Genomic DNA, 25,919 nt, shown 5'->3' with positions numbered 1-25,919 from the left:
TTTTCTAGATATGCCGCCTGTCCTCAGTAGGAATGTAACAATTCCTGGAAGTAAGCGACGGTAAAATCTGACGCTGTGTTCGCGCTCGATTAGGAGAGTCCGTGGGGGCGTCTGTGAAAATGTCGCTCTATGGCGGCTTTGAATGTTAAGTCCAACTTTAAACTCATGGATGGGAGCTTCAGGACAAGATGAAGGGTATGTAGGATATGAAATTTCATTAAAATGTGATCGTGTGAATGAAATATGTTCATTTTGGCTGGGAAATACTGTGTACATGCAATTTGTAGTGCGGCTTGGACACAAATACAGCACGCTGCTGCACGGTGGCGGAGCTACGTGACATTTTCCAGACATTTCAGGTATTGATTTATTGCCACCCCTATGTGAGTCTAGGAGGAAGAAACATGTTGGAGATGAAATAGAGAACTTGCCGAACACGGACTTAGGCCTTATGACACGGAGATGAAGCTTGGTCGCCTTCAAAACACGGAATGGTAAGTGTAAATCACTCCGGAGTTGCTGATCCTTAAGGAGCGTAAAGGTATTTTTATAGCCTGTTTAATTGTAACTATGGATAAACGTTCGCTGCTGTCGTTGCTGCCCCCGCCCCCCAACGTGAACATACCGCTGTCAAAAGAAGTTTAGATAAAATGTATAATGCTTTGCAGCCTTGTCGCTATCATGGAATCGTGTTTAGATTATGTAAACATTATGTAAACAAGAGATGACTTAGTCTGTTCTGTGGCAACTTTGACACAAGGGTCATTCTACTTTGTTTTGCGTACCGGCGGAACAGCTTCGCTTTTCAAAATGCGTTTATACCCTGCTTTCAAGCCAAATGCTTCTTGTAAAGGTGTTCTTTTGAAGAAGTCATCAGAGAAATGATCACTGCAAAGAACAAAACTGGAGGCGGGCGTCCATCTGTCTCTCGTTCTCTGCACTTGCTTTGTCCATTGTTGTCTTAAACCATCCTCTTTTGGAAAAGAAAACAAACTTACAGTATCACTCGGATACTATGAACATCCAGCAGCAGCACAACATTTTGGCATGACTACTATTTTGATGAAAAGTATACTGAGCCAAGTCGATGATCAACTTTAGCTTTAGCTGAGAGGCGTTACCCCGATGACATCACTCCTGGAAATGAGGCTGTTGAGCTGGCGGCACTTTTGCAAATTTACCGTTCGCTTTCAAAAATCGAACAATGTAAAACATAATTAGCAACAATATAAAACATATTTAAGCAAAGTTAATGAATCGTGTCAGGGTCCCTTGAAATATATTTACCGTAACTTCTTTACAAAATGTAAAATATCAAAGTGGACCGTTCATGCTTCGATTTTTCAGTATTTGGCCCTCGATGGAAAAAGTTTGGACACCCCTGACGTAGAGCATGGTTATTATTCCACTGAAAACTAGGGAAGGCCCCCATCTGTGTTATCTTCACAGCAAGAGCAATGACTATGAACTTACGATGTGGAGCATGAGAAAGTCGCCCAGACCAGGAGCGCTGTCAATCCTGACAAGGATGCCGTCTTTCAGTGACGTACTGAAGCCGACGGTCAGCCTGTCGGTCCTGGTGCTTGGTCTCTCATTGGCTGGCCACTTGAACGTCACCAGGCCCCCTCCTTTGCCAAAGATGTATGTGGTCCCAGCTGAGACGAGAGGAAAGTTTGATATTCATTCGCCGTGCACCGATAATAATTTCCTGTCCGATCACAGAGTTTTAAAAAGCCTGACCTGCCGATTCCAATTTTGGCCGATACCGATTTAAAAAAATAACTGATAACATCCACCTTCAATGTTCCAATCAAACAAAAATGTGGTTGAAAAACATTGAACAATAAACATGAAACATTACAAACTTTTTGTTGTAACTGCACACGAGGTAGTTCTCTCAAATATAAATGAAACGTGTAGAAAATTGCTGTCCCAACTACTAAAACATATCAGTTCCATTAGTCTTTTATTACTCACATTTTCAGAACAAACCAAACTTGCACTGCCGGTTACACTGCAGACCTGATTTGAGCTTCTTACCAAAAATAAAGTGCACAGCGACCGAAAATGACTGGACGTGGCGATGCAATGAACGCCATTATTTTCCTCATCGTCCGTACCGGAAACTCAATCCGTTCTGCGCGTGTGCACGCATCAGGCAACCCGATTTGTACCACGCATGTGCAAAATACGTCATCAGTCGACCTATTTTACGGGAGTCAAAGATTGCGCAAGCGTCAGGCAACACGATGTGTACTAAGCATGCGCTACGCACGTGCTCCAAAAAATGGTGGAGAAATTATAAACCCTCTTTTCCTTGTTGTATAAATTATTTGAGGTTTTGCTAGCAAGATATGTTTGCATGGATGGGTGGATGGCATCTCTCTGTGGAGGAAAAAAAACCCAACAAATACATCTTTGCACTCGGCTTACGGTGGTTGCCATTGAAATATCACACCTTTTTATGTGTTTTTTAATTCTGTTTATTGTATTTGCTTTTTCTTTTGTATGCTATGTCTAGATGACGTATGGCTAGTGACCAATTATGTTAATACATTTATATAATACTAACAAATATCACGGCACGTGGAGGAAGCGACGTAGGTCTCGCGCATGTGCAGAACGGATCGTGTTTCCGATACGGATCGTGCAGTGGCAGTAGCTGCTCTTTTCACTGCTTTTAAGCGCTAATAGGGGGCAGCTGCCTGGCTGTCCTCCCCGACAAGCTTTAGCTGTAGCCTTAGCTGATGCTGGCTGTCAGTCTGGCAGAGCAAAAGGAGACAGTGGCTGACTTTCAGATCTTTGCAGAGGTGGATGAAATCGGTTTACATATGAAAGGATCGGCCCAACTCCAAAAATAAAGAAATCTGCGCCGATTTATTGATGCATGGTTAAAAATAATCGTTTCAGTGTGTCAACCTGAAGTAAACATTCTGTAATAAGTGAAGCCAGTAACTTCTGAACTGTACTTCCCAAGGGTACTGAATATGTCACTGGGGTACATTTTTCTCACTCTGCTCACAGTCTCTAATGAAACCAGTGGTGATAATTAAAAAAAACATTTTTACAGCTGCAGTTAAATTGTGTATACACGGTTATCTTTTTAAGTGGCTCACCTGACAGCCGTGACTAAACAGTACGGGAGGTTTCCTCCCAACAGCCACCACACAGTTCCACACACACACAGAAATAAAATGCACAGACTTTCAGTGTAATCTATGATATTTTCAGTGGCAGGAGACCTCAACCACTCATCCACAGCTGCCCAGTTAACCCTTGGACAATGTTCAAGCATTTTTATCTCGGTAAATGCAGAACAGACAAGGCTGCAGTACTGAGATAGTAAGGTGCATAAGGTACTCACGGTCATTGCACTGCGTTCCTGTGTAGGAGGTCATGGAGCAGTCACAAGTGTAGTTCTCCCATTGCTGGATGCAAATGCCCATGTTGGCACAAGAGTCCTCCTGACAGGTGGTGCTGGGACCTGTCCACCAGTCACCAAAATCGTACAAAGAAACACACACACACACAAAGACCCACAAAAAATACAAAACTGGATTTAACAGAGAAGTCATCTTGAGTGGCACACACCTGACGAGGAAACAGGTACTTTCTAACCAGAGCCTTGAGATATTTGTTTGGTAATTAAGTGCACAACGCTGTATTTAAGCTCGGCTTGAGTTATGTCTGACTGCTTAAACTACGGCTACGTTCACACTGCAGGGTATGATGCCCCATTCGGACTTTTTGTTCAAATCTGATTTTAAAAATGCGGCTTGTTAATGTGAAAGCAAAGCGTCCGGGAAGTGACGTGCATGCACAGAAGCACAACGTCACACGCATTTCCGTGTGCTTATGGAAGCAAGGATTGCTGCGGTGTGTGCTGCCCTTCACATGTTTGTGGCAATTTCAAGGATTTTGTGCAACGGAAGTCAACATGTTCTCAACCAAATGATTCCACGTAGGAGATTAAAGGGATAGCTCGGATTTTTTGACATGAAGTTGCATGACATCCCCATCAGCAGTGTCGTATATTAACTGTGACTCACCCCCCCCCACTTTGTTCCGTGCTGGGGTCACTTAAGTAAAGAGTTTGGCATCTCTTAACAGTATGAGTTTAAAAGAGTAATACATTTGTATCACAAAACCGTTGCTTACAAAAAAGGCAGACCTCTCAGTCGCTCTGCGTTATTTCCTCTCTGTTTGCATCACTACGTGCTCTTGCCTGTCCACTGTTTTGTGTGGGTTCCACAGTGTTTACGTGCATGGATGGAGACTGCTGCGACAGGAGTCTTCCTCCTCACCAAAATTCGAGCAGAACTCCGCTCACGGAACGAAGACGGGGGGGTAAGTCACTCTTGATGCACTACACTGCTGATGGGGATGTCATACAACTTCATGTCAAAAAAATCCGAGGTATCCCTTTAAGAAGAAAAAGGGCAAGAATTTTGGCTGTGGTAATTTGTGTAGAACCTGCTGTGACGTCTGTTCCGAGGAGCTTGTGGGTGGCAGATGCAGTGCGAACGTAGTGGTTACCTCATTTGGCAACATGAGAGATTACAAATATTAGAAAGTGCCGTTGTACACCACTGAAAACCCCAACCACAAAAGTGCACCGTAAATTCCATTGTTTAAGCCACACCGTTGTATAAGCTGCACCCACTAAAAACCAGATATGTTCTTATACTGTTTAAGCCGAAGTCGGTGTATAAGCCGAACGTTTCCGTGTCATAAGGTGGCGCACACGAGTCAGTGAGGACGAGTCAGCTCTTTATTTGACAGGAGCCAATCATGAGCTATGAATGAACTCACGACGAGCTGGTCAACCCATTGGAAATGGCAGGGGGTCATTACTCAATGTAACAGTGAAACAACAACACTCCTACCTCAGAAATATAAAAACATGTAGCCATACGAGTTTTATATATTAAAAAAAAGCAACATTTTAAAGTGTTCCTATAATGCATTTCGGTTGAGAAAACCATTTAATTGGAGGAGAGCGTACAAGGCATAGAAAATGGTGCTGCAATGCTTCTTCTGTCCACCAGAGGACCCGCAGCCCAAAGCAAAAAGAGGGCTGCAGCGCTCCAATGAATGTGTTGCTCAGACGCAATGCCTTAGGGGAAAACTTTAAAATGTTGCTTTTCTTATCTTTGTATATTTGTATATACACCTTTTGAGTATTGAGTTGCCGTGTGATGAATTTAGTGCTGTTAGTAAAGTGTTCTTTGAAGACACCGTGAGTCGATCTGTTATGTGGTTATACTGCTACAGTATATACACTGACCTCCACTGCCTTCCAATGGATTGACAAGCTCGTTGTGACTGCACTGATCATGATTGGCTCCTGCCAAAGAAAGCGGTGTCGTTCCCTCACTGATTCGCGAGCGGCACAGTAGTTAAACAATTACAAGTAGCTCTGAAGTAAAGGAGATGTCACGAGATTAGAATTTAGCCATAAATTAGCCGCACCGCTGTATAAGCCGCAGGGTTCAAAGTTTAAGAAAAAAGTAGCGGCTTATACACCGAATTTACGGTACAGAAATGGGCGAATTCTATGATGACACGGCCAATCAAATGTCAGTGACCCTGACCAAGGGCCGGATGACCCATTTCATTCAATAAAAATGACTGTGAACTCATTTAGTGAATTGAATGAACGTCTCTTAAGATAAAATTTATTGTTAATCCTGTTAAAAAAAACAAAAAACAGCTGAAAACATGTCTATTAAAACATTTCAGTGCATTAAAGGAAAATGCTTTTTTTTTTTGGAAGCCGCAATCCTTATGTGAGGCAAGAACACACACCTTTCCCTTTTCTGTGCATTGTAAACTTAAAAAAATGCTAGCACAAGGCAACTAATAAAGCACATAATGGGATTCCTCCTATTTCGGCTGTGGGACGTGGAGAGGCGTGACTGCTTTGTTATTGGACTACTGTGCTTGTCACAGATTGTCCATAACAAACACCATGTTCAAGCATAAGGGTGTCCACGTGTGCACTTGGCACTGGGACGCCCTGGGCCACATGTTTTGGACATTCTTCTGGCAAGGTCTCCCGTCAGAAGGAGTTTCAACTCCCACCCCCACATTTCAATATATTTTTATGCTCTGCTGAATGATTGAATGAATTTGACTGCCAAGTTAGAGGATCATATATTGTACCTAAGCTCACCAGAAGGTGATCAGACTTTTACAACAAAGTATCACAACTTTTCCTGGAGAAGGATAGGTTAAAAATAAAAGGTAACGCCACAATTTTTTTAGTTTTTGACTTCATAATCTTGATTTTGGATATATAATCCTCCATCTTGGCTGTCAGAGTCATTCATTCATTCAGCAAAGCATTACAAATAACTTTATTGCCCTTGCCTTGTTACTGACTTCAGCTCTATGCTGCTGCTTGTGTAAATCAGTAAAAAGAAAAAAACACTGGCGCTGGACTTTCCTCTCTATAGAAGGACAGCGGCGACAAGCACCTTCCAGTCTACGCACGCCCCCACCCCTTTTACAGTGAGGAGGAGTACTCAGATTATGATATTGCTCTGTATTTTGTTGTCTGATTAGCAAGAACAATGATGCCACATTTAAATTAAAATCTGCAATCATTACATTGCTGACAGGCTGACAAACGTAAAACTGCAGTGCACTGAATAAAGTGCACTCAGATGATAGGCTTGGTTTGTGCACTAAGCCGAGAGGAGAGACGCGCCACAGCCTCATCTCAGGTTTTTCTGTCTTGTATTTGATCAGGAAATGTGCAAACTTAGCAAATTTTATTTAAGAAAATGCGAAATGATTTGACTCATACAGAAAATAACTTTAAAACAGTTCAATGGACAAATGTAAATATTAATTTTACGTATCATTTGTGTTTCTGTGAACGTCACTGGTTCACTAGTCACACATTTTTAAGTATGGTGTGGTGTAACACTTTTCTCCCAAACTATACTGTAAATTAATTAGGATAATCATACAGTATTATCTATGAATTGGTTCCAGGCCCAACCGTGATAAGTGAATTTACGCAAAGTAGGATTCCTGACCGATAAATGGAATATAAAGCATAGAAAACCCATTTACAACCTTCTAAATGCGGTTTTTAATATTATTTGAGCCCTCTGGACATGAACTGACACCCTGTGTTGCAATAAATGTGCTCCGGATGTGTGGACAGGAAGAGACGTCACGGATTCAGAGTTGAGTTATAGCTGGATTACAGCAGCTCGTGTTATTATTATGATGATTATTATGTTATTATTAATATTAAGGACCTGCAATAAAAGCCTATTGTTCCGCAATGAAGTTTGGCGCTGGTATGTTTCACCTACTGCCATGTTGCTGGCATGTGCAGCTTTCTTTGGCTCCATGTTTAAAGTCATCATCAAAAGAAAAGCAGAGACTTGAGGTGAGAAAAAGAGAAATAACTCAACAGCAAGGTGGTGGTGTCGTTGTTGATATCGCTGCCACTTCGTGTCTTTGGGAACGGTCACATCTTCAATGAAGGTAAAAGTAATCTTAAATGTTCATTGATCCCTATCATTCATAATTTCTATGCATTTTTATGCATTTTGAATTGTTTTCTGCATGTAAAACTATAACTGTAAAACTATAAAAACGGGTTTTGTGTCAACATGTTTGACTTTCTGGAATGGATGAATTGGATTTACATCATTACAATGTGGGAAAAATTGATGTGTTATGTTTTGGTGAGAGTCGGACCTTCTGGAACGGATTAATGACACTAACCAAGTTACCACTGTACTAATATGACAGACTTTAAAGGGATGGTTGGGATTTTTTTGACATGACGTTGTATCCCCATCAGCAGTGTAGTCCATCAACAATGACCCACCCCCAATTTGGTCTCCTAAGTCCAGTTCTGGTCAGATTTTGGTGATGGAGAACATAGTTCTAGAATCAGACCTGACAAATCGCTCGGCATAATATTAGTCTCCTGTCGTATATCTGTGCAATGTCGCCTCTCCATTGTGTGTATGACAAAGACACTCGCATCTACGTCCGCGAGCGCCGTGGCCATCTTGTTTACGTGTGTGTTCCACAGTGGAAGACGATGCGAGCGTCTTCATCACATACACAAGAAAGCAGAGGTGACAGTGCGCACGGATACGGCGGGAGACAAATATAATGCCGAGCAATTTGTGAGGTCTGATTTTTTTTGAGTAGACAAACACAAACTCCTTACTTGTGAAACCCCAGCAACTACCTGGAGCTACGTTCTTCATCACCGAAATCCAACCAATAGTGGACTTAAGGCACCAATTGGGGGGTGAGTTGATGTTGGTGGACTACACTGCTGATGGGGATGTCATTCAACTTCACGTCAAAAAATCCAAACTTTCCCTTTCAGAAACAGCAAAAACTGAAGGTTTTTACAAGGGGAAAGCTAGAACATGCTGAGAACCATACTGCGACATCATATTAGGGCTGCAACTAACGATTATTTTAATAACCGATTAATCGGTTGATTATTTTTTTGATTAATCAATGAATCCGATAAAAAAAACCCGCATTTTTAATTTTTGATTTGAATTAAAAAAAAAAATAAAAATGGTTGTCAAATAGCTTCAGTAAAACAATAAATGTACACAAAAATACAATCATGATCATTTTCTTAGTCAATTAATGTGAAGCTTGTTGTTTCAATTAATGGAGTAATCGGTTAGGCCATAGACGGACCATATTAATATGAAGCAAACACCTACAGTTAGTGGCTGTAACATGTAAGAAAAGAGGGCAAAATGGGCATCACTGTTTTCCAAAGTCAAAGCTGATATGTGTGAATATCTTGTTTTAAGTGCGAATATCTTGTTTTAACTAAAACACAAAAATAATAGGTCTGCTTTCATGGATGACTAAGGAAATAAAAAAATATTCACATTTAAGAGGCTGAAATCAGAGTATATTTACATATTAAAATAAAAAACAATTAATCGATTACCAAAATAGTTGTCGATTAATTGGGTAATCGATTAAGCATCGATTAATCAATTAATTGTTTCAGCTCTACATCATAACCTGTATCATTCATTGTTATTGAATACACTGAATGATATGTATTTCTGTGAAGACATTTAGACGGGTAGGATTAAATAAGGTCTGATTTTTTTGGGCATGTTGAATTGTGAAAGTGTAATCAAATTACAGTAATCTATCATTTATCATGGTTAATTGGTTTCAGACCCGCCTCTTATAAGTGAATTTCCGCCCAGTAGGCTTCCTTCTTTATAAATTGAATATTTTTGTAAATAAAGCATAGAAATCCTATTTACTACCCTCTGAATATGTTTTTTTTTAGCATTATTAGAGCCCTCTGTGAATGAAATAACACCAATACTGGGAGAGTTCCTTGTACGTACTTCCTGTGGCGGCATCAATGTAACATTACTGACACCTAGTGACCAGTGTGGAATACTACATATCCAGTCTTGGTGTCATTTGAATGCCTTATATTTGTATTTTAGTTCATTTAGCCATTTTATGGTTAAAATGCTTCATTTAGGCCAACAATACGTCAAATATGATTAAATATGCGTGTTTATTACGTTAGAATAACGTAGCTAACCATGAAAAATTTGAACTGCGAAGTGGCAAGGGATGATGTATTTGTAATTATTAATGAGGTACATGTGCTGAGTGTAAACTTACCTGGTGAAATAATGCTGGTTGTTCTGATGTGTTGGTCACGATGCAGTAAACTAATGAGGAGCTGCAGGAGGCTACTGATATTCTTCTGGGCACCTCCTTCCATACCTGGTTACTGAAATGTGCCTATCCTGTTCAGCTAAAATGATTAGTATGTAGTGTCTGAAATGACTGTTTTTGCAAAGTGGCAAATCAACCACCACTGATGGGCTCAGATGTAATGGCTTGGAGGCAGAAGACAAGCTTGCAATGAAGTTCAAGCGTACATGGCAATGCAATCTAACATGAAAAAATATGATGCATTTGTGCAGGAAAAGATGTACACATTCAGTGGGGAAAAGAAGTATTTGAGCCCCTGCTGATTTTGTAAATTTACCCCTTCACAAAGATATGAACACACTAGAATTTTTATGGTTGGCTTATTGTAACCAGAGAGGCAGACTCTAAACATTACATTAACATTAAATACTTGTTATGAATTGATTTATATTTGATTGAGGGGAAGAAGTATTTGATCCCAAATGTGGCTTAGTGGTGAAACCCTTGTTGGAAAGCACAGCGGGCAGACGTTTTTTTGTAGTTGCAGTTGATGCCAAAGAGCTCAATTTTGGGCTCATCTGACCACATCGCATTCCCCCAAGCCTTGTGTGAGTCATTCTATTGTGCATTGGTAAACTGTCATCAAGGGCACCTTGCGGGTGCTGCAGGATCTCAGTTCTTCCATCCATCAAGCCATCTTTAACCACTTATCCGAGGTCGGGTCGAGGGGGTAGCAGCCTAAGCAGGGAAGCCAAGACTTCCCTCTCCCTGGCCTCTTTGTCCAGCTCCTCCTGGCAGATCCCGAGACATTCCCAGGCCAGTTGAGAGACATACTGTAGTCTCTCCAACGTGTCCTGGGTCTTCCTCGAGGCCTTCTACTGGTCGAATGTGCTCTGAACATCTCCCCAGGGAGGCGTCCGGGAGGCATCCTGGCCAGATGCCCAAGCCACCTCATCTGGCTCCTCTCAATGCAGAGGGGCAGCGGTTCTACTCCGAGTTTCTCCCGGATGATAGTGCTTCTCACCTTCTCTCTAAGGAAGAGCACAGCCACGCTATGCATAAACTCATTTCGGCTGCTTGTACCCGCGATCTAGTCCTTTTGATCACTACCCAAAGCTCATGACCATAGATGAGGGTAGGAACGTAGATCGACCAGTAAATTGACAGCTTTGCCTTCCGGCTCAGCTCCTTCTTCACTACAACAGACCGATGCAGAGTCCGCATCACTGCAGACGCCGCACCACTTCACAATCATCCTGCATCCCACCAGGTCAAATCTTGCATGGAGCTCCAGAGCGCTGTTATTTCCAAATGGTTGGGCCAATAGTCATCGCTTTCTCACCAGGCTTCTTGTTGATGGTCTAGTAGCCCATTCCGGTCTTGTTCAGGTCTATCTCCTTGTCTGTTGCCCATGGTGGTGGTGAGGTTTGCATGGAAAAGACTTTCTGTGACAGGTGTCTTTTATCCATACAATGAGTTGAACTTAGGGTACAGTAATTCCTTGCCACTTAGTGCTTCAAATTTCGCACCTATCATCACCTATCTATCAAAATTAATAAATCATGCGGTTTCATGGTTGAATACGGACTATTACTAGTCAAAACATATGCAATTTTAGTGAATGTTTATGTATTTTATGCCTAAATTAAGCATTTTCAAGCCTAAAATGGCTAAATGAACTAAAATACAAATATAAGGCATTCAGAAGACGCATTGAAAGATGTTGTGATATGTAGTGTTCTACACCGGGCACTAGGTGTCAGTAATGTTACTTTGATGTTCAGTGAGACACACAATGTTGAGACGAACAGAACAGAACAACAGGCTTTTATTGCAGGTTTGGTATCTCACATCAGGCACAATAATCCCTAACTGGGGCTACTGCTGTAGCCGTAAACCATGTCAAGCTAAACCTCAACTCTGAGCGCCCGACGTCACTTCCTGTCCGCCCCCCACTGAGTCCCTCCAGCACCAGAACAGTTTTACAGTAACACATGTAAGCATGAGTCTTATTTAGGTCTACTATATTGGGTAATACAGCATGAGTGTAAAGTTGTTATTCCGTGTCTAGAGGGTTCAATAATGTTAAAAACTGTATTTAGAAGGTTGTAAACTGTTTTTTTATGCTTTAATGACAAACATTTTGATTTATAAAAAAGGAATCCCACTTCACGGAAATTAAATTATCACAGTGGGATCTGGAACCAATTAACGACTATAAACAAGGGATTACTGTACTTTCCTGCACGGACAGGACTCGTTTCTGTGCTTTAAGGGCACATAACCGGTGTGTGGTGGACAACATTTTTGCTTTCTAACCTTTATTCATGTTATTTTTCCGTGAACTTGTTTTTTTTGTTGTTTTTTTTACATTCTGTGTCTCTCTGTTAAAATAAAACCTACCATAAAAATTCTGCAATGTCCATATTTTTGTAAGGGGCTATATGTCTTCAGCAGGGGATCATATACTTATTTTCCCCACAGTACAAGCACACATACAAATGAGACAGCAGATTGCCATGGACATGAAACAAGGCCAACAAACTGTGATTGATGAGATTTTATTTTGAAAAATAAATCAATCATCCATTATTTTATTATTGCACAGTGAATAACATTATAATCAAACTCATTTTGATGTCACAACATGGACAGACATGGAACACACTGTCGCTTGCTGGAAACAAACATTCATTTATGTAACATGGAAGTCTGTAAGTCACTGAAACAAAAAGAAAAAGAAAAAAAAACAGTCCACTCAATGTCCAGCTGAATGATATGGCAGTCAACCAAAAACTGTATCGTGAATGATTTCCATGCACACAAGAACAGCATCTAGAAGCTGACCCACAAGCTTAAGAGGATGACAGAAAACGACCATAAAACAACTTCTATAGGAAGATGGAAACATTTTGTCCACTGACATTTTCTTGCCCATGCAAAATGCATCAAAAGCCCGTTGTGATGCTGCCATCATATGATAAGCCAAAATGAGTTACAACTACAAGCCAAGACGAATGAAAAGAACTTTGGCATGTTTTGAGGTACGCAGCAACAATTGTGTTGTACCTTTTAATGAAATATTGTAATTGTAATTACTTTAGGAGCTTTCATCAACTGTGTATTGTGTGTCTATGTAAAAATTACATCAGTGTGTAATATATGTAACTGGAGTGAAACAGCCAAATAATTATTGTTTACTAAACATAACGCTCTATTTTCCGGTTTTTGCATAATGCAGGGTATTAATGTTGGTAGTTGTCTGTTACACGGTTGTTATTGAAGATGGGCTGGGTTCTTGCCTTTTTTATTGATTGGAGATCGTAGGATGAGCCCACCCGATGGGCAGCTGCGGTAAAGTGCTTTGTTTTTGCAGCAGGCCAGATAGCCAACGAAGACATTTCAGCCTTGTGGAAGTACTTCTGCATTGTAAATGAAAATATTCCTACGCACGACAACACAGGTACAACCCAGCTGCCCACTGTACACGGAGCTGGAGGCTTTAAAAGGTTAAACAAAAGTACCATAAATTCCGGTGTGTAAGTGGATACTGTTTTCTTAAACTTTGAACGCTGCTTATGCAGCCGTGCGGCTAATCGATGGCTAAATTCTAATCTCCTGACATGTGCTGTACTTCAGAACTAATACTAATTGTTTCAATACTGTGCCGCTCGCGAGTCAGTGAGGAAACGGGAGCTCTTTCTTTGGCAGAAGCCAATCGCGAGCTATCAGTGCACTCACAACGAGCTTGGCAAACCATTGGAACTCACAGGAGGTCATTATACTGTATATTGGTCTGTACAGTATAACAACATAACAGCCTGACTCACAGTGTCATATTACTGAGAACACTGAATTCATCAGACAGCAACTTAACACTCCATAAGTATACCTCAGAAATATAAAAACATCTACCAATACCAAAATGAAAAAAATCCAACATTTTAAAGTTTTCCCATAAGACATTGCGTCTGAGCAATGCATTCATTGGGGCGCTGCAAATGACGTCAGCCTCCCTCTGGGAGCCAAACTCCCAAACTCTTGCAGCGCCATGTACGGTATCTATGTTGCTTGTCCTCAAGTGAACTACTCTTCTGGCAGTAATGCATTATGGGTAGATTTTAAAATAGCTGCTGTTTGTTATTTTAAACTCGGATTGGTACATGTAATGTAGTTTTCGTAGATACCTTGTAAGTGTTAAGTTGCTGTATGATGACTTTAATTATGTTTATAAGATGACATCATGAGTCAGACTGTGATATTGATAATGACCTCCTGCAATTTCCAATGGGTTGGCAAAAGCTCGTTGTGACTTTTTTCATAGCTCATGATTGGCTCCTGTCAGATAAAGAGCTGCCTCGTCCTCACAGACTCGTGCGCGCCACAATATGCCACTTTATGACGAGGACACGTGCGGTTCATACACCTGTGCGGCTTATACATGAACAAATTTGTTTTTTCCTCAAAATTTTGTGGGTGCGGCTGATACACGGGAATTTACGGTATTCAAGAGCAAAAGCTCATTCATTCATTTATTTTCTATACCGCTTGTCCTCATCAGAGTCCCGACTGAGTTGCAGCCTATCCCAGCCGACTTTGTGTGAGAAGTGGGGCACACCCTGGACTGGTTCACAGTCAATCACAGGGCACATGCAGAGAACATACGGATAATTTAGAACAGGGGTGCCCAAAGTGTGGCCAAGGAGGCTACTTTCGGCTGTTTTTACATTGGCCTGCGGCACATTCTTTCAAAAAAACACAAAAAAACAGCATAAATGGAAAAAATCAGCAGTAATTTTACAAAAATAAGGTCATATGAGGAAAAATAAGATAATTTTAGTAGCATAAAGTTTAAATATTAAAGTCGGAATATTATGAGAAACAAACAAAAGAGCAAATGAAGTTGTAATTTTGGGAAAATTAGGTTTCAAAAGTTATAATTGGAAGGAAGTGAAAATATTATAGGAATAAAGTTATAATTCTGAAAAGAAAATGTACACAAAGAAAGTTGAATTTTTTTAAAAGCAACAGCAAAAATGGGAAAACAGCTGCAATTTCATGAGAATAAAGTGGTGATTTGATAGTAAGTAAAAAGTAAAAAATTCTAACATGAAAAAAAGTTGCAATTTCAAAGAGTAAACTTGTAATATTATGAGGAAAAATAATGTCATTTTAGTAGCATGGAGTTAAATAATATCAAATATCAAAGAAATTAACTTTTTTTAAGCCAACATAAAATAAAGTTGTACTTTTTGGAATTTTTGGTTGGGGAAAAATTTACAATGTGAGAATAAAGTAAAAAATATTATGGGAATAAAGTCATAATTCAGCGTTCTCTCGCTCCATCTCAGTTCACCTTTCGCGGCCTCGCTGTTTCGCTGGTTTTTTTATTGCAATTTTATTGCTTTTTGTTTTGTACAGCGTATGAATGCACATTTTATTCTGCGACCTGATTGGCTGTAGACCATTGTCGATCAATCTCCTTCGTGCCGGCCCGCACGGCCGTGTGTCCTGTTGTGTTTATCGCTAGCAAACAGCTTGCCTTGCAGTGTGACTTGCAAGTTTTCTCCCTGGCAAAACCCACAATGTTAACGTTCTGCACCCAAAAGGCAGAGGAAGCCAAGCATCGCACAAAAAGTTGGACTTCTTGACGTTCTGAATGAAGGTAGAAGTTACGCGGATGTAAGGCGCCATTAAGGAATAAATGAATCTTCGATTCGAGGAGGAGGAGGAGGACTGCAACAGGAGTACTACAGCAATATGTTTTAACAGGGATACAAAAACACTTCAGCGGAGCGGCGCTAGGACGAAGATGCACGATCAGAAGAGTGAAATACACGTGAGTCACTCATTTCTTGTGTCCAACCTCATAGGTTGGTCATTCAAATTCAAAGGAAGGTTTCAACTGTGAGAGTGTTTAAACAAGAGCAAAATGTGAGAAAATGTTATTGGCTGTCTGAGAAAAGTGTAAAAAGTGTATAGTGAGGGGCTTTACAGCCTTAAAACAGATATAATAACTGTAAATGATTTCACTTATTGCGGGCTATTTTGGGAACCACAGGAGCAAAGACAGAAGTCCATGCGCTTTTTCACCTACATTACCAATCTCAGACGTGAAATGTTTTTAATAATATTATTTTTATAATTTTCATGAAATATATATAACTTCTTAGCATATCTACACGTGTTGGTTTACAAAATATCAAAGTGTCTCTTGCATCCTTTCATTTTCAGTTTGTGGCCTTCGGTGGAAAAAGTTCGGACACCCCTGATTTAGAGTACCCAATTAGCCCAAAATTAAGGTTTTGGGGGATGTGGGAGCCAGAATATCCGGAGAATATCCATGCATGCACAGGAAGAACCTGCAAACTCTACACAAAGGTGCTCCAAAAGAGATTTCAGCCCTTGATGTTCGGACTTTGACGCCAACAGGCTAACCACTAGGATACCGTGCTGCCTAAACCAAAAGTTGATCATTTCAACATTGACCCAAAACAAATTCTGAAAAAAACCCAAACAAAAACCTGAATAACTATCTGATATTGATGATAAGTTACAAAGGATGGGGATGGTGGATCAGCAAAAAAAAAAAACAAGATCGATTCACCTCCGTCAGATAAATTCATGAAGCATACTTGTGTTGCCAACTGGATTAGATGCTATATCTTATACAGTATAATAATATAGTGTAATAAACAACCTTTACAAAAAATAGTTAATAAAATAGAGCACCTCGCCATGTTTAGTGTAACTGTAACTGTAATGGTGATTTGGACACTGTCAGACAGCGGCCAATGTGGCCAATAAAATATGCTTTCTGGAACAGGTCCCTGAGGTTTGGCCTTGCCTTAACAATGCATAACAGAGGCAACAAGTACAGTTAATAAGATGGATGAACGGCCTATTGGATGCAAGGATGCGGAGCTACTGTTTGTGTTGAGCCGGTAGAACGACCTGCCGGAGCTTGAGTTGACGTTTATGGTGTAGTAGTCTAAGTCAGGCTCAGATCTGAGGGACGGTGTACCTTCACATCCACGCTCAATCTGCCCGCTACGAAACAATGCGTCACTGATGAGGTCTGGAAGGCGCCCGTTTAGGTCCACTGAGGCCAGACAGCCTTGGAAGCCCTCTCTGGAAGCCACCAATTTAGGCAGACTACCATACATGCCGGGACCCAGCCCAGCAATGAAGAGGTCACCTGAAGAGCAAAAAAAAAGCAAAAAAACATAGATAAGCAAGGCCTAACACTCATTGGAATACTTGACCAAGAACAGACATTTCATCTTGAAAGGCAAGTTATAGTAATAACAATAAGGCATCTGTTAACGTAACGTGAATAGATGGTACGCGTATTAACAGTTCTTCAGATAACTCTAGCCTAAACAACATAACATAGCTAGTTTACTTGCAGCTTGTAATCTGCAGAATATGATTTTCTTTTGGGGGCATTTCTGTTCCGTCTTTCTCAGTTGTCTTAAGAAGTTGTACATTGTACGTATCCAGTGGTACAGGAGTGATACTGGTACACAAGCCTAGACTGCCCTCTCACGGCTGTCAGTGTGGAAATAAAACATTTAAGTCGCTTCGGAGTTGCAGGACCGGCCACACCCTGAAAAAAAGTGTGACTTATAGTCCGGAAAGTACGGTAATAAGTGTAACTTTACGCACACGATCCTGACGCTATCCGGTCAAATAAAGGTCGTGGTAAGACAAATAAATGTTGCTTTTGATGACTTTTCATAAACTGACAAAGAAAAGCGAGAAACTGAGTCCTGAGCACATGCACATTGGCTCTGAGGAATTTCTTGAAAACTTAAACCCACATGCAGTCGTTCCCCCCGCCCCCAGTTTGAATTTCATGGCTTCACTCGATCACATTTTACAAAAAAAATTAAAGAAAATTAATAAAGAAAGCGTGCTATTTCGTGGTTGAATACGGCTGTTTATTCATCAAAACATATGCATATTTAAGCTGATGTTACGTATTTTTGGTCTAAATTAAGCATTTTCAAGCGTAAAAGTGGCTAAATGGGTCACTAGGTGTCAGTAATGTTACTGTAATGTTCGTTGAGACACACAAGCGCCAGACTTGATCGCCAGAACAACAGGCTTTTATTGCAGGTGTGGATGACCTCACAACGGGCACAATAATCCCTCATAAAAATCCCAAATAAAAACATAAATTACTGTTGCAACCCGAACCCATGGCAAGATTAAACTCAACTCTGACCCCCGACATCACTTCCTGTCCGCCACTCACTCTGCTCCCCCAGGGAACAGATTTACAGCAACACACACGAGTCTTGTTTATGTCCTAAATGACTTATTTACCCTTATTATGTCTACTATATTGGGTAATACGAGTGTAACGGTGACTATAGGGGTTTTAGTTCATGCCTAGAGGGCTCTAATAATGTTAATAACCATATTTAGAAGGTCAGGTTTATTATTATTCATTATTATTCATGATTGGCAAATACATTATTTTCTTGATAAAATGATCAATTATCCTGTGTTGCTTTTTTGAATGTTTCATTTAGTCAGGATACTAATACACTGGTGCGTAATCACATCGATTAGTGGGCCGTTGCGTCATCACCTCTTTTTGCCGCTCGTGCAAAAAAGCGTAAAAGAGAGTTAATATTTTAATTTTATTTAATTTTATTTTTTTCCTTCCTGCAGCGTCTCCTGCAGCAGGTGGCTCTTTCGGCAGCCGCCGATGGCTCTGTATTAAACTTACCCAACATGGTTATAAGGTGATGATTTGTGACATAACACCCTAAATGAAATGCTCTTTGCATACCTTTCAGGTCCAGGTTCTTGGCCCCGTTGATGCTTTGACTTGTAGCTGTAGCATCTACTTTCAGTGTATGGGTGTTGCTGTTGTCTCGGGTGATGGCCACATTGTGCCACTGGTTGTCATTAAGGGCCCTTTCACTTTTCCCCTTTATCAGATTAGGTCCATTTCCCAAGTCAAACACATAGTGGATATAACTGCAGGAGAGAACATGTAAAAAAAGACCTTTAGTATTTGTGAGGCCAAATGTGAGATACACAGTCGTTCCTTGCTACATCGCAGTTCGTCCTGGTTTTTCAAACATGAATGAATTAATGAATGGCCGCTCTTTCGTGGTTGACTTTGACCCATTATTAGGCAAAAATATGGAAACACAAATTATATTGTATTGTGGCCACTCGACATCAGCAATGACACAGAACATTGGTGAGACGTTACATTAAAATTACTTAAATGTTGCATGAGCCATGGCATGTCCGACATGATAGTGAAAAAAAGTTCTCTCATTCCGAGTGAAAGTGGTAAGTTTTCAGTTGTTTTCAGCATTGATAATTGATAAACATTTATCCATAACATTTATCCATAATGACGCCGTGATTTTCAAAGTCGAACACTGTCTGCCTCCCAGCTAAACAGCTAAAATGTCAACATTTACAAAGACAGATGTCTTGTCAGAATTAGAGCTTACAGACGCCCAGTCTTCATGCAGATACTGACATCACTGAAAAACAATGACATCATCAGACCATGATCTTCAGCTCTCAGTGGATCGGTTCGCAGCCAAGTGTGAAGTGGCTGGGATGACAAGAAACTCCACCAGTGCCATGTCCAGGTTGGGGATAAGATCCTGCCCCAGTTGGAGGAGTTTAAGTACCTTGGGGTCTTGATCGCGGGCACAAGCAGCCGAAATTAGTTTTCTCCGTAGGGTGGCGGGGCTCTCCCTTAGAGATAGGGTGAGAAGCAGAGCAGAGCCGCTACTCCGCATTGAGAGGACGTGGCTTGGGTATTTGGTCAGGATGCCTCCCAGACGGGAGGTATTCAGGGCACGTCTGACCAGTAGGAGGCCTCAGGGAAGACCCGGGTCACGTTGGACAGACTATGTCTCTCAGCTGGCCTAGGAACACCTCAAGATCTGCCAAGGGGAGCTGGACGAAGCAACTGGGAAGAGGGACGTCTGGGTTTCTTGTCTTAAGTTGCTGCCGCCGCGACCCGACCTCAGATAAGTAGAAGAAAATGGATGGATGGATGGATGGATGGATGGATAATTTATATAAATGTGGTTGGATTTATCATCGGTGTAGAATTTCCCTGCAGCATACTGTTTGGCATGCTGATGTCGAGGGCTGTGGATATAATGCAGGGCAGAACTATACCTGCAAATTGCATCCGTAATTATAAGCATTGTATTGGAAAGCTTATTTGACAGTGTCCGTCTAAACTTTGCAATAACATATTTGTAATGGCACATTTTTTGATACAGATGATGTATTGTCTTTTCCAAGATGTGCACGTGTATGCACGTGTAACTCTAAAGTGTATGTAACTTTTTAAAACCTACCCTTTCACCAGCTCGACAGCAATGAAATCACTCCCATCTCCTGAGTTGAACAGTATGAAACCATCTGGGGAAGTGGTCTTGAACTGGAAAAATAGGTGCATGGATGTGTAGGCCTGCAGGGTGGCCAGGCTGAGATAGCTGCTCTTGGATTTGAAGGTGACTGGATCGGCAATAATGGAACGGATCCCAAAGCGGGCGTTGAGCTCGCAAAAATCAATGTCACCATTCTTGCACAGGTCGATGTAGAGCATGCCGTTAAATCTAAGGAAATTAAAGGAACAGCGACTTAGTAAAATGTGCATTTATGGAATGCATGCATTTGTCACCTTTAACATCAAACTATAAACTGTTATATATTATTTCATATTTGATTTTTGTGCAGACTGCGCGGGTTCGATTCCTGGCTAGGGCCCCAAAACCAACAAATGAAGATATCCCGTGCTGGACCAAAGTCCAGATAAATAGAACGGTTGCGTCAGGACTAATCCAAATCAAGAATGCAATTTATTCGCTGTGGCAACCCCTTGATGGGAAAAGCCGAAAGAAAATCACATCCTTCAATTTTTCATCACGCTATGTCTATATTTTTATTATTTATTTGTACTGCATTTATTGGAGAATTCTCTGCCAGCAGTCTGCAATGTTACGTGTTACATTTCTAAAATCATTACAGCTGCTTACACAAAAAAGTGAAGCACTTTCATGCTTTATATTCTGTTCCCTTATTGTACCTAAAATAACCACAACTGTGACCTAAAATCCAAGGTACATGCTGAATGGGACATACTTTCTTATTTGTTTTCTTTATAGACGTATGTAGATGTTGACAGACGTCACTAGCCGTTCCAAACTTTGGACATGTTCAGATTTTTCAACGGCCAGCTTTGGACAGCAAATTTTTTGCCATTTTTAACTCAGAATCTTTTTAGACCTTTATGGCTGTTTGGAAGGCAGACAGCCCGTCCTCCCCCAGCCATGGAAATCACTGTATGCAACTTTTTGAGAACAACAGGATAAAAAATAAAAAAAAAAAGTCACAGCTATGACATACAGTGGTGTGAAAAAGTGTTTGTCCCTTCCGGATTTCTTTTTTGTTTTTTGCATGTTTGTCACATTTAAATGTTTCAGATCATCAAACAAATTTAAATATTAGTCAATGACAACACAACTGAACTCAAAATGCAGTTTTTAAATGAAACTTTTTGTTATCAAGGGAGAAAAAAAATACAAACCTAAATGTGGCCCTGTGTGAAAAAATGATTGCTCCCCCTGTTAAAACATAACTAAGATTAATTGAGATCTATCAGCCTGGAAAAGGTTGTCAAGCCATTTCTAAAGCCTTGGGACTCCAGCAAACCACAGTGAGGGCCATTACCAAAAAATGGCGAAAACGTGGAACAGTGGGGAACCTTCCCTTGAGTAGCCGGCCAATCAAAAATAACCCAAAGAGTGCAGCGATGACTCATCCAATAGGTCACAAAAGACCCCAACACACTAGCAAGTCCACCTCTGAATGGCTGAAGAAAAACAAGTGGCCTACTCAGAGTTAGATTTCAAATTCAGATTTCACATTTATTGATGGATAGCCCCTTGAGATGAATCATCTCTTTTCAAGGGGGTCCAACATAAAATATACAATACAACAACACAATCAACAACAAAAAATCCTGAAGGAGAATGTCAGCCATCTGTTGGTGACCTCAAGCTGAAAGCAACTTGGGTTCTGCAGCAGGACAATGATCCAAAACACACCAGCAAGTCCACCTCTGAATGGCTGAAGAAGAACCAAATGAAGACTTTGGAGTGGCCTAGTCAAAGTCCTGACCTGAATCCTATTGAGATGCTGTGGCATGACCTTAAAAAGGTGCTTCATGCTGGAAAACCCTCCAATGTGGCTGAATGACAACAATTCTGCAAAGATGAGTGGGCCAAAATTTCTCCAAAGCGCTCTTAGAGACAAACTGCAAGTTATCACAAACGCTTGATTGCAGTTGTTGCTGCTAAGGGTTGCCCAACCACTTATTAGGTTTAGGGGGCAACCACTTTTTCACACAGGGCCATGTAACTTTGGATTTTTTTGCTCCCTTAATAATAAAAAAAAACATTTTAAAACTGTATTTTGCGTTCACTTGTGTTGTCATATTTAAATGTGTTTGATGAGCTGAAACATTTAAGTGTGACAAACATGCAAAAAAAATAAATCAGGAAGGGGGCAAACACTTTTTCACACCACTGTATTATGACGTTATTCACACTTAAGCAGACGCTTCTCAGACGTATCTGAACGTTATTCATACCGTTCTACAGTATCTACCGCCCATGGCCAAAAAATTAGGATTTGAAGAAGACACCGTGTGACTGTCTGACGTCAATATTTAGATGGAGGCAAGCAGAATCTTTAAGCAGCAGTGTGGGACATAACTTTTAGGAATATAAAAAAGTGTGATGCAAGTAGTCAAATCACTTCCCTCACCTCTTCCCATTACTTTAGCCGCCAGTCATGCATCATCAAACTTACGGGACTCGAGTCACACGGCTTGGGCTCGAGTCTTTGGACTCGACAATATCATCAAAGACTTGCAACTCGACTTGGACTTTGAGATCAACGACTCGGGACGTGACACAGACTTTAGTCTGATGACTTGAAAATACTTGAGATTTTCAGTGAGCGTGTTGAGTAAAATGTGTCCCCATTCAACTAACATGACCGTTATGTCATTTCCAGCAAAACCAAATTTATCCACAGAATCTGCCTCATTGAATGCATCTATTAATGTCCAGCCAGGCTTAAGAATAAACAACGAGGGTGTGGTTTACATTTCTGTGAACACCAGACTGCTGGAGAGTGGCAGTGATTAGCACCGAGATGTGTCAACATTCTACCGAGGATTTTATTTTGGTAAACATTTGACAATGCTTAAGACTTATAAAGTCCTGAAAATTTCAAGCTTATGACTTCGGACTTGACTCAAACCGCCAAGCCTTGACTTGAGACTTGACTTGGAGTTGCATGTCTTTACTTGAGGCTTGAATTGAGACTTGCAAAACACTGAGTTTCTCCCACCTCCAGCGAGTACACAAGCTGGTTTTAACTTTCATCAGTTAGCAGTTGTACGACAGCTGGGAATGTTAAAATATCACTAACATATTACCGGTGATGCCGACGGTTTGACTTTTACATGCAAAATTTGACATTTTACGCTAGTGTCTACTTGTAGTCTACTTTTTTATTGTTCTGCTGAAAAACCAGCGTGGTGGTCCAATGAGACCAAGGTGCCACTGTTTCACAAATCACATACACAATATACAATAAAAATACAAAACATGACCAGTGGTCTCTTATACCTGAGGCTCTGCAGATGACCAATAAAGCTGGAGGGAATGCTTGAAACAAATTTGCGCTCTGTCATGATGCCTGTTTCGATGTTGTGGAACTCCAGACGTGTGTGGTCACCCACCATTTGGCCTGAAGATGGGGAGGGTGCAGGGGATGGGAATTTTGAAAAGAAAGACAAAAAAAAAGGAAAAAGAAAAGAGAACACTGTCTGACACTAACACAAAAGGGCTGATTTAAGGAGAAAATTACATTAACAGTATTAGAGGGATGCAAGCTGCCACTCCAGATTACATTTCTACATGCTCTCTTTAAAGCATCTGTGCTATTGGTGGCAACATGTGGAGTAACAAAGTAATTACAGCATGAGCCCAGGTTTATGCAATAAGTACCTTCTGCTACATCATCGTCAACGATTAGCTTGTAGATTTTGCCGCGACGCACCACACGCACTGTATGCCATTCATTATCATTGAGCTTTTGCCCGGCATACAGCATCTCCGGTCCTTTGCCTGAGACAAATCATACAGTTAAAGACATCCTGATCCTTAAACCAATCCTTTTGTTTCCCACAAGTCGGGTAACAGTTGCTAATGGCAGAAGATGCCAGTACATCTAGCTTCAAATTGTTTGGGAAACAAAGGTTTGGTTTAATCAGTGAAATACAGTTGAATAAAACAACAACTTTAAATCAACATTTCTCAAAGGACAGACCTGAATACCTGAAGTATTTGATCCCCTGCTAATAAGGTAAGTTTACTTACTTACTTGACATGATCAGTGTAGAATTTTCATGGCAGATTTATTGTTGCAGAGAGAGCCAATGTCAATAATGCCCAGAAAAGAGGATAAAAATGAATTGCGTATGATTGAATGAAATGAGTATTTTCTCCTGATGCTACTTGGTACTTGGTGGAGAAAGCACAGATTCTCCAGGATTTCTTTTTGTCATTTTTTTCCCTTTGTTGCATTGAAGCATCCATATCTCAAGCCATATTCAATGTTCAAGCTGAGGCCCGGACGAAGTAGTATGTTTCCACCTCTGTGCTTGACAGTAGGGATCGATTTGTTGGGGTCATATTCAGCATTTCTGTCCCTCCAAATACGGCGAGTCGAGTTGATGCCAAAGAGCTCAATTTTGGTTTCATCTGACCACATCACATTCTCCTAATCTTTGTTTGAATCATTCTGGTGTTCACAGGCAAACTTCAGACAAGAGCACTCTTTTGAAGACAAAAATGTAGACATTCTGGACATTCCAGAAGCCATCTACTTTAAGGTTAAGAAGCCATGTCTGAACATACAATGCTGTTCTTTCATCCATCCCTAAAAGACCCAGGCTCTTAGCCTCCAACAAATAAACAATGCATAGCCACCTTGGATTCAAATGGGACCATGATGATCAGTACATCTGAATGGGATGCCAATGAAGGTGATACCACCCAAATGACCATCGTTGGCAGGCAAAGGCCCCACTCCATTGTATCCTAACAATTGTCATTTGACAGCACTAGAAGAGCCAACCATTCCTGTCTGGGTCATAGATTGGATCTTCCACTAGGCTCTCAGACTAGAGCTGTCCTATTTAGTCTGACTGGCGCATGTCCGACCTAGTCTTTGAGCATGAACGAGACTAAAGCTGTCCTATCTAGTCTGACTGGTGTGTGTCCCACCTAGTCTTTCAACATGAACTGATGAAGCCTGCTCGGATAAGAGGTGAAACGTCTTCTAAGACAACCTGAACAGTCCAGTTGCGATCGACTGAATGAATCTAAGGATGTAGATGAATGAGAATATTCACAGGCATTTAGACAATGTCCCAATCCCGGGCTGATTTTTTTCCTTTTTTATTGAGCGGCAGCTGCCGTAAAGTGCTTTGGTTTTGCAACAGGCCGGAAAATCAAACAAAGCCATGTTAACCGTGTTAAAGTGCATCTGTACTGTAAATGAAAATAGTCCTACAGCCACATGCAGTGTTTGAAAAATGGCAATTTCACGGGGTGGTACTAGCAGAGCTGCATTCAATGCCACAAATTGAATATTGCATCTGAGGACCAAACACAAAAGGCGGCTACGCCAAACCAACAAACTCTGGTCTTTCGACAAATATCGAAAAGAGAGCAAAAAGGCAAAGTGGATCACTGAAAAGGTAGGACAACCAAATCATCCCTGTTGTGGAGTGTGTTGTGGTTTTGCCATCTTTTAGAATGTATGGATTGACGTTATGTACTGCCATCACGACACTACATTGTTGATTTATAACAATACTATCAAATTCTAAATGTAATTACATCATTTTTTTTATGTGTCATCATATTTACTTTAGTTACTTACTAAAAACATTTTCTGTTCCTGAATCTATAATAACATTGTCAAAGCATCGGATCAGGACTCGAAATTGGATCGGATCTGAGGCCAAAAAATTGTCTTGGTATCGGAAGCCAAAAATGCTGATCGGGACATACCTTTTTCAGATGGGCCTGTACATGTGTCTTCTTGAGCAGTGGCCCCTTAAGGCCACTGCA

The 25,919-nt window shown here is 40.8% G+C and overlaps 1 protein-coding gene across 15 annotated transcripts in view; it reads right to left on the bottom strand.

Moving 5' to 3' along the window:
- nrxn3a (neurexin 3a) overlaps positions 1–25,919 on the bottom strand; it is a 177,105-nt gene that overhangs the window by 29,153 nt on the left and 122,033 nt on the right. For all 15 annotated transcript variants that reach the window (XR_008573310.1, XR_008573311.1, XR_008573306.1 and 12 more), the window contains exons 13-19: positions 23,787–23,906; positions 23,406–23,526; positions 20,061–20,321; positions 18,509–18,699; positions 16,730–16,903; positions 3,365–3,484; positions 1,474–1,655 (exon numbers count right to left, since the gene is read on the bottom strand). Coding sequence is in view for 6 of the 15 variants with exons in the window: in XM_054795478.1 (XP_054651453.1) it covers positions 1,474–1,655; positions 3,365–3,484; positions 16,730–16,903; positions 18,509–18,699; positions 20,061–20,321; positions 23,406–23,526; positions 23,787–23,906 (1,169 nt within the window). In the remaining 9 variants the exon portion in view is untranslated. The remainder of the gene's footprint in view (positions 1–1,473; positions 1,656–3,364; positions 3,485–16,729; positions 16,904–18,508; positions 18,700–20,060; positions 20,322–23,405; positions 23,527–23,786; positions 23,907–25,919) is intronic.

The sequence above is a fragment of the Dunckerocampus dactyliophorus genome, chromosome 13 (assembly GCF_027744805.1).
Source record: "Dunckerocampus dactyliophorus isolate RoL2022-P2 chromosome 13, RoL_Ddac_1.1, whole genome shotgun sequence".
NCBI classification, from domain to species: domain Eukaryota; kingdom Metazoa; phylum Chordata; class Actinopteri; order Syngnathiformes; family Syngnathidae; genus Dunckerocampus; species Dunckerocampus dactyliophorus.
Note: the sequence above shows the minus strand (reverse complement) of the source record. Positions and strands in the feature narration are given on the sequence as shown.